Source organism: Mus musculus, chromosome 10 (assembly GCF_000001635.26).
Source record: "Mus musculus strain C57BL/6J chromosome 10, GRCm38.p6 C57BL/6J".
In the NCBI taxonomy this organism is placed as follows: domain Eukaryota; kingdom Metazoa; phylum Chordata; class Mammalia; order Rodentia; family Muridae; genus Mus; species Mus musculus.
In genome coordinates, this window is record NC_000076.6 from 63,113,513 (window position 1) to 63,129,448 (window position 15,936).

Consider the following 15,936-nt stretch of genomic DNA (forward strand, 5'->3'; position numbering starts at 1 on the left):
CCTATGCTTTACAGGAGTAGACAGAATGGAAATGGTGGTGATATGAATATATATATATATAATATATATAATATATGTGTGTGTATGTATGTATGTGTATATGTGTATATATATATATATATATATTCATACTTGAATATATATCCAAAGTTTAAATAGGAGTTAGAATACATAGGACTAGAGCCAGGCACAGTGGCAATAATATTACATATATCTATTTTAGAGGCATTCTCAGAATTTAGAAAGTGAGTTTTGACTATAAGGGATTTCATGACAAGTGCCACTATGAAAACAACGTATTACTACATTCTGTGTGAGACAAGTTGCCCCTAGGGCTGACAAGATGGCTCAGCATGTAAAGGGGTCTTGCTGCTAAGCCTGACAACCTGGGTTTGATCCCTGGGACCTTGGTGGTTGAAGGAGAGAACAGACTCCCTCAGGTTGTCATCTGACACACATGTGTGCTGTAGCATATCTTGCCCTATGTAAAAATAAAATTGCCTGTCATTGTGTACATGAAATGGGAAGCAGGGGCCAACGACTGCCGTGTCACTGCCTGGAATCTGTATTTCCTAAGGAGGTAAACTTCTATAGAAATCAAAACGGAAAACAGTGAGATTTTTGAGTGTGTTTAAAAGTGATGTGTGTCTGTGTGTGCATGCGTGCGTGCATGTGCATCTGTGTAGGAAGGTCAGAGGTCAACATGAGTGACAGTTTATTGCTTGCCACCTTTTTTTCTTGAGACAGGATCTCTCACTGAACCCAGAGCTCAATAACTGAGCCAGATTGTCTGGCTAGCAGGCTTCAGGGCCTTTCCTGTGTGTCTCTCCACAGACCTGGAATTACAGGTCTATACTGCCTCAATTTGCTTGTGTGTGTGTGTGTGTGTGTGTGTGTGTGTGTGTGTGTGTGTGTGAGATTTCTGGAGTATGGAACTCAGTCTTCATCCTTACACGGTAAGTACCTTACCAACTGAGCCATCTCCCTGGCCTGTTTTTATTTATTTATTTATTTATTTATGTATTTATTTATTTATTTGTAAAACCCTTTTTAAAAACTGGGTTGGGGGAGGGTATGGGGGACTTTTGGGATAGCATTGGAAATGTAAATGAGGAAAATACCTAATAAAAATATTAAAAAAAAAAAAAAACTGGGTCGTCCTTTGTATTCCTGACTGACCTGGAATTCACTGCATAGATCAAGCTGTCCTAGAACTCTCAGGGACGCCCCCTGCCTCTGCCTCTCGAGTGCTGGCATTATAGGTATGTGCCACTCTTCCTGGTTGGTTTTAATTTTTTGAAATGGGGTCTCATGTAGCCCAGGCTGGTTTCAAACTCACTGTGAAGTAGAAGCTGATTTTGTACTCTTAAACCTCCTGCCTCAACTTCCCAAGCGCTAGAGTTATGAACATGTACCACAAACCTGGCTTGACAAGATTTTGTTATGAAAAAAAATAGGATGAAGAACACTGGAAACCTCCATTTTCCAAAGACCAGATCTTTGACTCAAGAAGCAGTATTGCAGATGCCTTAAATACACGTTATCTCTCTGTTAATCACGTTGTGAGCTCTGGAGGGCAGAGCCTGTGTCTTACTTATTTGGGGTGGGTGGGTACCATAGGGTATGTGTGCAGGTTAGAGGACAACTTGCAGAAGTTCACCTTTCACCAAGAGAATGGTGGGTTCCTATGGGTTCCAGGACTCAAAAGTCAGGCTCCCAGACTTGGTGGCAAGCACCTTTTATCTGTTAAACCAATTCTCCTGCCCTTTCTCTCTCTTCCTTTCTTCCTTTTTTCCTTTCTTTCTGTTTGTTTTTGTTTTTCAAGACAGGGTTTCTCTGTGTAGCCCTGGCTGTCCTGGAACTCCCTCTGTAGACCAGACTGGCCTCGAACTCAGAAATCCGCCTGCCTCTGCCTCCCAAGTGCTGGGATTAAAGGCGTGTGCTACCACTGCCCGGCACTTTTTTTTTTAAAGATCTATCTATCTATCTATCTATCTATCTATCTATCTATCTATCTATCTATCTATCTATCTATCTATCTATCTATTTATTTATTATAAGTACACTGTAACTGTCTTCAGACACACCAGAAGAGGGCATCAGATCTCACTATGGATGGTTGTGAGCCACCATGGGATTTGAACTCAGGACCTTCTGAAGAGCAGTCAGTGCTCTTAACTGCTGACCCATCTCTTCAGCTCTCTTCTTCATATTTTCATGTCTCCCACAGTACCTAACATAGGATCTTACAGAGTAGACACACATGATTTTTTTTTTTTTTTGAGTAAATGAATTTATTTTTAAACTGGAAATCCTTGCCTTGAAGTAAAGAAAGTTTCACGCCTTTCTAAGCAATTACTATCTCCAGCTAAAACCACTTGAGAAGGATGCCAGTTGAGGGGGACCTGGCACAGAGAACATCCGAGATTCGAGCAAAGGGATTGACAACAGACGCCTCCAGTTCATAGCCCTGGCTTGCCTGCAGCAAGCCGCTGTGACAACCATCCCCGGGGCCATGTTTGGACAGGCTAAGAACGGTAGACACCAAATGGTAGTTCAGTCTCGGAGTTATTACCCAGCAGGTCTATTTCAAAGGTGTCCATTAAGCTCGGTACCCATCCAGGCACTCGGGATGGAGGTGGGTGTGGTTTTCTGCCTAAAATGGCGCTGATAGGCTGGCGGGAACCGCTTTGAGCACGTAACCAGCGGAGTGGGAAATCTGAGTGTCCTAGGAAACCCTCTCCCGTTTTGTTTTTTGTTTTCTCTTTAAATCTCAGGCACATTTTGGCTTCTTATTACGTGACTCCACAGGTAGGATAATGCAAAGTAAGTGTTTTGCCACTGGGGGTGGGGTGGGGCGTATGGCAAGATCCTCTAATGCTAAGCAGGGGCTCATTTAATGAATTCACCAGGATGACGGGGATGGATGTAACCCACGAAAGGTGACAACGGGCTCTCCATCTTCCTCCTTTGTTTCTATCCTAAGGTTGCTAACTTCTCTCAGCCCTCGCTATGGCTCCTAATTGCTCCTAGTTGGGCCTAGCATCCCTAACACACCGGGTGGGGGAGCATGCTAGCTCCCTATCCCCCACCAAAAGCTGTGGTGGTGGTGGTGCGGTGTCTTTGGTTTGGGTATATTGTCTACTGGCTGGCATCTTGAAGACGCACAGCCCTCAGCCAAGGCTCAAAAAGCCCCAGCCAACTTACTTAAAACACTTCTTGCCACGGGTCCCGCAGGATGGAAACTCACTCCAATCCAGTTGTTTGGAAACCACTGCATACGGTCAGTCGTCTTCCTACCCCTCCACAGTCCACCCTCTTACAAAGCAGGCACCCAGGCAGCCTTAAAGTTCATCGCTCTCCACTACACTCCGAGAAGTACAGGAATACAGCATCGTGCTTTCCACGGAGGAGAAGGCAGAAAAGATGTCGAGGCCTTTGCTGGTGAGAGACCCGTAGCGGCTGCCGCTGGGCCGGATAGATATGGGTGTTGGGATTTGCTGGTGCCACTGAGCTGGAAAATGGACCAAAGAATGTGTTATGATCAAAGGAACCAATGAGAGGAACATGGCTGAGCACATCTGACCTTTGTGCCAATATTTCCTGTGAATCCTTGGTAAAGCATTTAAGCACAGGTGAGTCTGTGAGACCCCTTTTGTAAAAAGAAATATTAAAACTACACAGAGAAGCCCTGTCTTGAAAACCAAAAACCGAAACTAAAACCAAAACCCAAACCAAAAAACCAAACAACTTCCTGATGCCAAGTTGGTAGTACAGTCCTGTAACCACAGCACTTGGGATGTGGATGCAGGAAGATCAGGAGTTCAAATCCAGCCTTGGCCACAAAGCAAGTTTGAGTCAGTCTGGGCTTCCTGAGACCCAGTCTAAAACTGAAGAAGTACAGAGACTGGGAGAGTTATGGAGACTTTAGACGGGAAAGAAGCCTTCATCCAGCTGGCAAGTAACTATTCCAGCCTAAGGTCGGGCATGGTAGAGCGTGCCTCTAATCCCAGCACTTGGTCCAGCCTAAGGTCAGGCACGGTAGATCGTGCCTCTGATCCCAGCACGGGAAGCAAAAGCAGGTGAATCTCTGTGAGTTCAAGGCCAGCCTGGTCTACATAAAGAGTTCCAGGCCGACTAGGGTTGTATAATGCGACCTTGTCTCAAGAATAAACAAATGACAAAATCCAACACAATTCACACCTGCTTGCTGTTTTCTCTTTTCCTTCCGGGCTGTAAATTACCAGTTTCAGCTCCAGGGATCTGGCTCCCTCTTCTGGCCTTCCCAGGTCCCTGCACTCACAGGGCATGGACTCACACAGATACACATTAAAAAAAGGTAAACCTTAAAAATAAAAAAAACTCGCCGGACGTGGTGGCAGAGGCAGGTGGATTTCTGAGTTCGAGGCCAGCCTGGTCTACAAAGTGAGCTCCAGGACAGTCAGGGCTATACAGAGAAACCCTGTCTCGAAAAACCAAAAAATAAATAAATAAATAAAAATAAAAATAAAAAAAAAATAAAAAACCTCTACTCATGTCTTTTCCCTCTTGCCATGTGAGGTTCTAGAAGGACTCTGGAGATGGTGTCAGTGGAATTATAATCTGATAAGGTAAAATCTGTGAGTCACTGAGATTGAACAAGGAATTCAATACATGTCCTTTTCTTTGTATATGGAGTTTCTGTCAGAATCCCTAGGAAAAGGAGGGACAGTAAAGGCATTTGATGCCAAGCAGTCTGACCACTTGATTCTCAAAACCAGAGAACAAACAGCGGGGAGAGTCCGTCTTCCAAGCAGCAAGTGTAATGCAATCTATCCAATGTATGCATGGGATTTTATGATAATCTTTAAAATTATTTAAAAACTGATTTTCCACACCCAGATCTTCCTTTCCTGAGGCCATACTTACCATATATATCCAACCTAGCTGTGCACGATACGATGCCGGCTTCGTTCTTGGCTGACAGTGTGTACCACCCAGCGTCGGACTTCTTGGCTGGCTGGATGAGGAGGCAGACATAGCCTGTTGTATCCTGGTGCATGCTGGGGAAGAGGAAGGGCAGATTCACCTTTAACTCGGGAGCAGAAGCCTCTCGCTTCATTTTAGGCTTGGGGAAACTCTTTGAGGAGGGACGGGAAATTTCGCTTTTCAATCACAGCCTAGAAAAGCCTCCATCTTGTTCTCCCTTGCTTTCTTCCTATTCCTCCCTCAGGCCCCTCCCTCTCTTCAAGGCAGAGTCTCCTGGCTGGTCTGGAACTCACTACGTAGACCAAGCTAACTCAACTCAGAGATCCTCCTGATTTTTGCTATTACATCCATCCCTCTCCTCCTCCCCCTCCTAGAGGCTGATTTATTATAATATGCACACCACATGCACACGGATACCCTCTTATAGCCCTCTCTACTATGCCTTTGTAAGACAGCATCTCATGTAGCCCTGAGAGACCAGTGCCGGGGTATGATACCATATCCAGCCCCAATACAGCCCTTTACTTCTTGAAAAACCAAAATCAAAACCTTCCCCCGGTCCTAATACAATAGAGACTATGACACAAATATACAAGCTCTTATGTGTTCCTTGTATAACTTTTATTTCGTCTATGTGAATATGTGTGCACCTCTGTTGGTTTATGTTCTCCATGTACACACAGGAGCCTATGGAGGCTTTAAGTGGGTGTTGGGTCCCCTAGGAGTGGAGTTACAGCAGCAGCTGTGAGTTACCCAGTGCGCCTGCTGGGAATTGAACTTGGGTCCTCTGCTGAACCATTGGGTTTGTTTGTTTGTTTGTTTGTTTGTTTATTTGTTTTTGTTTTCAGTTCCTTCCTGCATATTTTTAAAAACACCTTTTCATTTTGGAGGCAGAATCCAGGGCAGCCTCCAACTTGCTACGTAGGCAATTTGATGACTGTGAACTCCTGATCCTACCTCTGCATTCCTCCTGAGTATGGAGTGCAGGCATGGATGCCCTGGGCATTTGTCCTCAGTCTCTCTCTCTCTCTCTCTCTCTCTCTCTCTCCAACCCCCAGTGTGTGTATGTGTGTATGTATGTATAAAACTTATTTACTTTATTTATATGAGTAAACTGTAGCTGTCTTCAGACACACTAGAAGAAGGCATTGGATCCCATTATGTATGGTTGGGAGCCACCATGTGGTTGTTGGGAATTGAACTCAGGACCTCTGGAAGAGCAGTCAGTGCTCTTAACTACTGAGCCATCCCTCCAGCCCTGGTAAACATATATATTTTATCAAGGTAAAGTGAAGGAAACAAAATAAAACAGAACTTCTGAGGGGGAGAGGGGCTCAAAGGGAAAAATACTGCCCCCCACCCGCTTTGAGGCTGAGTCTCACTGTAGTCTAGGTTGATTCGGAGCTCACTGTGTAGCCCAGGCTGGCCTGGAGCAGATACAATGTGGCTGAAACTCAGGAGTACTAAACATAAAGGCAGCAGGCTTATCTGCATGGTCCCACCCGCCCTTCTGAACCTTCGTGTCCACGAAGGTGGTGGCTGCTGTACCTGATCCTCTCTCTAGTGAACGGGATGGTCTCGTTGTCTTTCTTCCAGTAGAACACAGGCGGGGGCATGCCTATGACCCGGCCCTCCAGTCGCACCGGGTGGCCCTCAGGGACGCCGCTGTTCTGGAGTTTCTCCAGGATCACTGGCGCCTTCTTTACCTCTTTGGCTGAACAAGAAGAGAAGTGACTTTTCGATTTGAATGGTAGCAAGTGCCTCGAGGTTTTGCCTCAAACTTATTTCAGCCTTTTTATTTTAGTTTAGTTTTTGAGATGGGGTCCCATGGTATAGCCTTGACTGTCCAGGAACTTGCTTTGTAGACCAGGCTAGCTTTGAACTCTGCCTCTGTCTCCCAAGTGCTGGTAATAAGGACATGCACCATAATACTGAGCCTGAAATAGTGACTTTCTAAAAAAGGTTTTTCAAAACTGCATTCATTTGGTTAATTTGTATATATTGTGTGTGTGTGTGTGTACAGTACACACTTTTTCAGTATACACATTGACTCCTGAAGTCAGTTCTTCTATTACATGTGGGGCCTGAGGATTGAACTCAGGGGGGCATACTTGGTGGCAGGCAACTTCACGCACTGAACCATCTTGATAGTTTTGAGAATTTTTCATGCACTAAAACTGATTCTTTTTGAGGCATTTATATCATAGGAACTAAATTTTCACTTCATATTTTTTTGCTTATTTATTATTTATGTGCACGTATGTGAGCTGGAATGAGTTTATGTGCACTATGTGTGTTCAGGAACTCTTGAAGCCTAGGAGAAGACTTCATACCCACTGGAACAGGAGTTAAAGGCTATTTCGAGCTGCCAGGTGGGTGCTGGGAACCAAACCCAGGTCCTCTGTGTGAGCAGCAAGTGCTCTAACCACTGAGCCACCTCTCTAGTCACCCAGCCAACCTGTTAAGTTTGGTCACATTGTCATTTTTCTTTCTCATATTGTATTCAGAACAAAAGTCTTTACTTTTGTGTTTTGTGCACACCCTTAAATCCCAACACTTGGTAGGCAGAGGCCTTGCTGTGGTTGGTTCATATCATCTTGTAAGGGTAAAAGCTCATTTGTTTAGCGATTCAGCGTTTGATGAGCACCTTCCACCGAGGCACACATCAGAGAAACCCAACAAACCAGGGTCTCGGGAAATGGCTCAGTGGGTAAAGGTGCTCACCACTGAGCCTGAAGACCTGCGCTTGATCCCTCAGGCTGGCATGGTGGAAGGAGCCAGCCTGAGCCTGCAACCTGAACTCTGACTGCCACACACAGGCCATGGCTTTTTAATTTTATTCATCTCTACTTTTATTCTTGAGAGGAAGCCTGAGGTAACTAGGCTGGTCTCAGCCTCACTGGGTAGGATGACTTCCTGCTCCATCTCTGCAGCCGGAGAATATCAGATATATGCCGCTGTAGCTGGTATAAGTAGGCTAGCTATGCTCTCCGGCACCCTACCAGCTGAGCTGATAAACCCTTGGTCCTAAAGTTAGGCTTTACAAAGGGATGCTGGGTAAAGAACATTCCAGGTAGGAGGACCACAGAAGTGATGCAAGGGTATGTAACTTAGGCGACAGAAGAGCCTAGTGTGGTCCAAGGATCAGTCTGAAGGGCAAAAGGTTACCTGTAGCACCTGCCAATTAAATAACACATTGATTGCTTACTCAATTATTGCAATTGCTCCTATTGATTATATGATTACAATGAAGAAGCAGCCATATTACATTTCTAGATTACTACGTACCTCAGAAAGCGGTGTAGAAAATATGGTCTGCTACCGTGAAGGGGAAGAGATTGCTGGGGCAAGGGGCTCACCTGAGTATTTGGACAATCACTTTGAAGGGAGTTCTGCCCAGGAGTCCCATAGCAATCCTTACCTACCACAGTGAGCTCCAGACTAAAGGAATTCTGCCCGGTTTTGTTGGTAGCCACGCACGTGTAGGTCCCTGCGTCTCGTTGGGTGAGCGGGTCGATGAGCAGAGAGTGGACTCCCGTCTCTCTGACCAGCATCTTGTGGGAGGCGTCGGGTAGCACAGGTTGCCCATTGAGTAGCCATGTCAGCTCCGGGGGTGGTAAGCCACTCACCTAACAGATGACAGAACAGCCAACGTGGACGACACAGACAGGCAGATTCATCCGGTGACTGAATTCTTTATCCTTATTGACACCAAATATAGAGCAAAGGAAAACACGGAAGGGTGGGGACTCTGCTGCAGCCTTGAAGGGGGGTCTGAATGAATGGTACTGACTTTGAACGGTCTCAGCCCCATTTCAGTCATGACTGAGCCATGTGATTACATCCCAGAGTGATGATAGCGACAAATAGAAAAACACAGGCTGCGGCATCAGTAAAAGAGATGACTTCGGCTTAGACACCAGAGTCAGAAAAGGTTCTCAAATCAAAGGTTAAATCACCATTCTCAAATTTTGTTCATGGACTATCAAAAAAAACCCAAAAACCCAAAAAACTTGAGAACTAATTATAATATTAAAACTGAATTTCCGGGAAGAGGAGCCAGGCGCTGATGTTTTTTAAAGTCTAGAGAGGCAGGGGAGCATACAACCTGAATATTATTTAGGTGGCAACTGAGGGATGAGAGCCGCACACAGAAAGGGGCTCTCTGCACAAGCCTGCTCTCCAGCCTGCACTGACTGCGCCTACATTTCCCATAACACCCTGCACGGTCGCCTGACACAGAAGTGATGACGTCAGAGTTCATTACCCTGAGAGACCTTTGCCTTGCCAATGTGAAACCTCATTTCAGATTGGGAAATTAGAATGCGGAATGACAAAAGGTAACAGAGGTGGCTTAGTGTGAGGAAAAAAAAAAAAAAAAAGAAGTTTCTCCCTTCCCTGTGACCAAAGACACAAGATTATAACTTCTGGCTTCATAGTAATAAAGGGTCCAGGGACGATATAGAAAAGTCCACAAGTTAACCTTTGGTTATTGTCTCAAAATGAAGAATCAACTTGACATAATGCCCACATAAAATGGTTTTGCTTTAAAAGTTTTATGCTTCCATACTTTGTATTATTAAGATATGGTGAGTTAAGATGCTAAGGACACATTTGTGTATGGTATCAAAAAGATCCCCCGCTCTGAAAGAGCCTAGAGAGGAGAATTTCCCTCCCTTCCCAAGCCCCCTTCATCTGAGAGAAAACCCCATAAAGCAAATACAAACACAAATGAGTGTAAAGAAATAACCAGATGCAAAATCTGGAGAGACCTGGCGCTAAGGAAATACCTTACAGTCCAGCCGACAGAGGCGGCCCTCGTGAGCCACCATATCCCCAGGGGCCTGCAGGAAATGTGGTCGGAAAAAGCGTTCCTGTAGCGGCTCTTTGTCTCTTTCCTGCATTCTGGACCTTCCTCTACAAGAAACATTTACAAACATATAACAACGACTGTATGCATTTAGGCTATATGGCTATAATGAGACAGAGTCTCCAATAGCCCAGGCTAGCCTTGAGCTCATTAGTAATCAAGGATGACCTTGAACTGACCCTCCTGATCTATAAAGCCTCCCGAGCGCTGACATTAGAAGCGTGCATTAGAGCGTTATGCTCAGTTTATATGGTACTCGGGTAAACCTAGGACTTGGCGCATGTTAGGTAAGGACTCTAGCAAATGAACCATACCCCTAGAATACAGAAAAATTACTAGACCATCAATCAGTCAATCAACCAATCAATCAACCAATCACAGTTTAAAACTTATGCAAATACACATATAAGCCAAGCCAAACCAAACCCAAAGCTTTTTTTTTTTTTTTTTTTTTTTTTTTTGGCAAGTATCCCATACATTATAGTATTATTTCTAAAACTCTGAAATCAAGTAAATAGGCTCAGGGCTGGGTGCTTCCAGAGGACCCAAGTTCAGTTCCCAGCACCCATGCTAGGCGGCTCACAACCACCCTTAAGTTCAGCTTCAGAGGGTCCAATACTCCTGTGCTAATGTGCCTATGACCTGGCCCATACACATATTTAAAAATAATAAAAAAACAAAACAAGCAGTCCTTGGCCTCTTTCTCTCTGAAGTCATTCAGTGTTAATCAGCTTAGCTCTCTTCTCTGTGGCATTTGGCACTTGTTGAAAAGTCATCAAAATAAAGAAATAAATCCGTACTCAGTCTGAGAGCCCAAAGAAGAGGCCCGTGAGTCACTCAGAACAGGATGGCCGTGACCGCAAGAAAAGTCAGTCTGGTAATAAATGCCGGCCGAAATTAAAGATGACCACGAACTCGAACTAGTAAGAGTGATCAACAATAACAGCTGTGCTTGAAAACAGACCAGAACAAAACACACCAGAAAAGATATAGGAGGGGCTGGAGAGGTATCTTCACAATGGCAGAGAGACACCGTATGAAACACGGGTCTTTATTTTTCCTTTGGTAAGCTATGTCACTCATCAGCCTTAGCAACTATGGAAAGCTTTGCTAAGTCTTTGTGGCATCCCAAGACTCAGGGAGAAAGCTGGGTTTTTTTTTTTTCGGGTTTTTTTTTTTTTCCTCGCTAGTAGTTTGTAAAAATTGGAGAGGAAAACAAGTTCTAATGGAGACTACATTCAGAAACATTCAGCCCTCAAGCTTCTGTACAGTGACAGGAGAGCCAGGCCTTCCAGAGGGGCTCACTATGCGTTATGAGAGCAGGCGCTGATGGGCACAATTTTTTGAACCAGCGTGATCGTGCCAAAGGGGCCAGGGATGTAGTTCAGTTGGTCCAATTGGTTTGGCATGCATGAAGCTCGGGTTCATTTCCCAGCAGCACATAAACTGGGAGTGGGTGGTGCATGCCTATGATCCCAACCCTTAGGAGGTGAAGGCAGAATTATCAGTTTAAGGTCATTCTCTGCTCTACAGTGAGTTAAGGGTCTGGGCTACATGGGAGTCTGTCTTTAAAAAAGGAGTGGGGGGGGGGGCTGGAGAGATGGCACAGCTGTTAAGTGTACTACTGGCTGCTCTTCCAGAGGACCCCGGGTCAATGTCTTCAAAGCTCACAACTGTCTATAATTCCAGTGAGAATCTGGCACCCTCATATATATATACTTACATATATATACACACACATATATACACACAAACACATATACACACATATACATACATATTTACACACAAACATACACATATACATATATATACATACACACACATATATACATATACATGTGGGCAGAACACCAATGCATATATAATAATAGTAATAATAATAATAATAATAATAATAATAATAATAAAGTGTCTAGGCTGGAGAGATGGCTCAGTGGTTAAGATCACTGTCTGCTCTTCCAGAGGTCCTGAGTTCAATTCCCAGCAACCACATGGTGGCTCACAACCATCTGTAATGGGATCAGAACATAAAATAAAATAAATCTTAAGAAAAAGAATAAGAATAAAGTGCCCAAGCGCAGAGCTCCTCAAACACAAATGTGCCTGTGCGTCCCTCTCCTGGGCTTTTGTGAAAGTGCGGATTCTGACTTGGATGCTTCGGACCAGGCTTGATGTCTGTTTTCTGAGGAGCTCCTGGAGGTGGCGCTGCAGTGTGTGGTCCGTGCAAGCAGTGGTCCAAGACCGTACAACTTCTGTTCACTGTGGTGAGTGGGGTCGCTGGAGGGCTCCAGAAAAGGGGGATCTCGTGTGCTTACCTGTGAGACAGAGCAGGGCTGAGTCGGCTTCGAATGGGCAAACCCTGTACCATCAAATGGCCAGAACAGCTGATTCTCCCCTGAGAAGCAGAAAACAAACAAGATTAAAATAAGGAGAAAACCACATTTTTCAATTTATATTAGTGTTATCTCCGCCAAAACATTATACATCAGTATTATTTTTAAACAACGAATAGACTTTCTGTGTTCAAAAGGAAAGAAAACCCTGCAACGTTTGTTTTGGTTTGATTTTCAAGACAGGGTTCCTCTGTGTAACCCTGGCTGTCCTAAAACTCACTCTGTAAGACCAGGCTGGCCTCGAACTCAGAAATCCACCTGTTTCTTCGTCCCGAGTGCTGGGATTAAAGGTGTGCACCACCACTGCTTGGTTAAAAGCAATACAACTTTAAATATTTGTGTGTGTGTGTGTGTGTGTGTGTGTGTGTGTGTGTGTGTGTGTGTTCAGGTACATTTACATGTGTGTATTGAGGCCTGGGGTTGATGTTGGGAGTCTTGCTAGATTAGATGGCCCCCCACCTTAGCCACTGAGGAAGGATCTCTCAGATGAATCCGGTTCTTGCAAGCTTGATGGGGTTCCCCTATCTCTTCCCTCAGGGGCTTGAACACCAGGTGGGCCACGGCACCCCCAGCATTCACAGGAGTGAGCGTGGGTCCTCATCCTTGAACAGTCAGTGCTTCACAAATCTGGCTTCTGGGGCTGGATAGATGGCTCAGAGGTTCAGAGAGCTTGCTGCTCTTGCAGAGGACCGCAGCTGCTCCCAGCACCCACATAAGTCCTGTTCTAGGGGATTTGACAACACCCTCTTCTGGCCTCTGAGGGCATATGCATATATATATATATATATATATATATATATATATATATATATATATATATATATTTCTGAATTTAACATTACTTGTAGCAACAATGCAAAGATCATGGCCAGACATTTTTATACTTTCCTCAATAGAAATTCATCAACACTGACATTTCAGGAGGGAAAGGCACAAAAATAGCAATGCTGGCTATATGGATTTTCAGTTTGAGTGAAAATTGAAAATATTCTATCCTGTCTTTTACGGGAATTTTAAAACACTATTGTTCAGAAAAGAAAAGCAGAAAGATTACTGTCCAACTTTTACCCATAAAGAAAAAGGAAAAAAATCTGATATGAGTTTGAGAAATATTTCAAGCCTTTTTATTTTTCTCTAGGCTTATTTTAATATTCAAAAGATTTGTTTAAAATATAAGTATTTTGCTCAAATATACATCTGTGTATGGTTTATGTCTGATTCCCTTGGAAGTCAGAAGAGGCCAGAACTCCTAGAAGCAGAGTTATGGATGGCTATGATGGCTGTGATGGCTGCCCATTGCCGCTCGGCAGCTGGGAACTGAACCCAGGTCCTCTGCAAGAGCATCTCAGTGCTCTTAACGTGTGGATCCACACTAGCCCTCGTCTACTTAATTAGTTTGTATTTATTTGTATGTGTATGTGTTTGCCAGGTATGTGGGTGTCTTCAATGGCCAGAAGGAGGCATTAGAGTCCATCGTGAGCCGTCTGATATGGGTGCTGGGAACTGAACAGGGTCTTCTGGAAGAGCAGCAAACACTCTTAACTACTGAGGCTCTTGGTTTTGTTTTGATTTGTTTTCTGTCTGCAAACTGGATACATTGTGACCTTGAACTGATCCAGCTTGCCTTTGCTTGCTCCTTTGTCTGTGGCACTGAGGATCAGCCGTAGGGCCTCAAGCATGCTAGACAAACACTCTAAATACCAAGCTGTATCCTCCAGCCCCTCCAATGTCTCCTGACAAGGGCAACGAGGAGCAGACTAGCCTAAATTCCACCCTGTGTTCTAGTTACGCACAATCACGCCTCTCTCTCGTTTTCCTTAAGGTCTCATTCACAAGCAACATCAACCACAGGCTCCGGTGTCCAGGAGACCTGCAACCGACCTGGGGGTTGGCGGCCATGATGGTGTAGTTGCCGTCATCATCGCCGTGGGTGGACTCAATGTGTAGTGAGCAGGTCCCATCCCCTTCTCTCCTCATTTTACAGTGCTCATTTCTCTTAGAAATCTGCTTCCCGTCTTTGAACCAATAAACCTGGCATGAGAGGGAAGCAAGGCACCGTTGGTGAGGACGTACTGAGAACATCTTCGGGGTAGAGATATTTAGAACTACGAGACAAAGGCCAAAGGACATCTCTGTTGCAAGACACTCGTCTTTTGCAAACACCGAGAAAAGTCATAAAACATTTTCAAAAGGACAGTACACTGTGTACCTCCACCTGTACCTATACAATAACTAAGTAAAAAAAAAATATGGTTTAGCACTGTGATAAAGTTTTTGACTATATTGTACACCGTATTAGCTTAAGGATACTCAAAGGATCGTTATGTCTTCCCAGGCAAAATGATGAACAAGAAACCTGAGCCATCCCTCCATGACCTGATGTAAGTCCCAAGCATAAAGCAGGTCTGAGCGCCCAAGATGGCTCGCCTTGCTTGAAAGGCTAGAGTGGTTTATTGGACGGGAAAGAATACGGCTAGCATCAAGGTGCTAGATTTACCCTCTGGCCAAAATCCAAACTCTGAGACTGAAATATACAGATTTGCTGTGCATATTTCTGTGGTTGGCCCTGCACGAGTGAGGATGAGTTCTTCAAGGCAGGGCAGATAACGTGCTGGCTGTATATATTCATCCACCTTAGCCCCGGTTACCTAACCCTGTGTGGCACCACCACACTCGTGTTTGTGAAAGTAGATCCCCAGTCATACACACACCAGCTGCAAAGCCTTCTCTGACTGCCAAGGAATGCAGTGACTCAGAGCCAGTGACAAGCATGGGACATTCTTGGCGTTTGCTACCCTAACAGTAAGGGCACCGATAATAGCTCTTTGTACGACAAAAGGCACCCTGTGGGTGTTAAATAGAAAGGAAACACAATGAGAAATATTAACTGGATGGGTTCAGTGGCTAAGAGGGCCAATAATCCAAAATAAGGCATCATCATGACTAAGATATCTGTTTTAAACTTAAAAGTCAAAGTTTGATGTGGCAGCACTTGCCTTTAATCCCCGCCCTACAGAGACAGAGGCAGGTGGATCTTGTGGCTTTGAGGCCAGCCTGGTCTACATAGTGAGTCCCAGGCCAGTTGGTACTACATGAGGCCTTGCCTAAAACTAAAAAAAAAACCGAACAAACAAAAATCCCTAACTTGTTCCTGGTACATTTTTAGTTAAATTCTGAGGACTTTGCTAATTTTTGAATATTGTTTTTCTTCCTTTCTTTTCTTTTCTTTTCTTTTCTTTTCTTTTCTTTTCTTTTCTTTTCTTTTCTTTCCTTTCCTTTCCTTTCCTTTCCTTTCTTTCTTTCTTTCTTTCTTTCTTTCTTTCTTTCTTTCTCTCTCTCTCTCTCCCCCTCCCTCCCTCCCTCCCTCCCTTTCTCTCTCTCTCCCCCTCCCTCCCTCCCTCCCTCCCTCCCTTTCTCCCTCTCCCTCTCCCTCTCCCTCTCCCTCTCCCTCTCCCTCTCCCTCTCCCTCTCCCTCTCCCTCTCTCTCTCTCCCTTTCCCTCTCTCTTTTGGCTTTTTCGAGACAGGGTTTCTCTATGTAGCCCTGGCTGTCCTGGAGCTCACTCTGTAGACCAGGCTGGCCTCAAACTCAGAAATCTGTCTGCCTCTGCCCCCCCCCCCCAAGTGCTGGGATTAAAGGCGTGTGCCCAGGAAGAGGGTATTTGCTGAATTGAATGTTGCCTGTTACTTCCCTACACCTAATG

General features: G+C 44.7%; 1 protein-coding gene across 1 annotated transcript in view; it reads right to left on the minus strand.

Annotated features, from left to right (window-relative positions):
* Positions 1-2,282: 2,282 nt before the first annotated feature.
* Positions 2,283-15,936, minus strand: part of Mypn (myopalladin) — an 88,158-nt gene continuing 74,504 nt past the window's right edge. Inside the window, exons 14-20 of the mRNA NM_182992.2 lie at positions 14,116-14,265; positions 12,157-12,236; positions 9,759-9,885; positions 8,390-8,597; positions 6,517-6,682; positions 4,909-5,042; positions 2,283-3,514 (exon numbers count right to left, since the gene is read on the minus strand). Of these exons, the coding sequence (NP_892037.2) occupies positions 3,345-3,514; positions 4,909-5,042; positions 6,517-6,682; positions 8,390-8,597; positions 9,759-9,885; positions 12,157-12,236; positions 14,116-14,265 (1,035 nt within the window). The 3' untranslated portion in view covers positions 2,283-3,344. The remainder of the gene's footprint in view (positions 3,515-4,908; positions 5,043-6,516; positions 6,683-8,389; positions 8,598-9,758; positions 9,886-12,156; positions 12,237-14,115; positions 14,266-15,936) is intronic.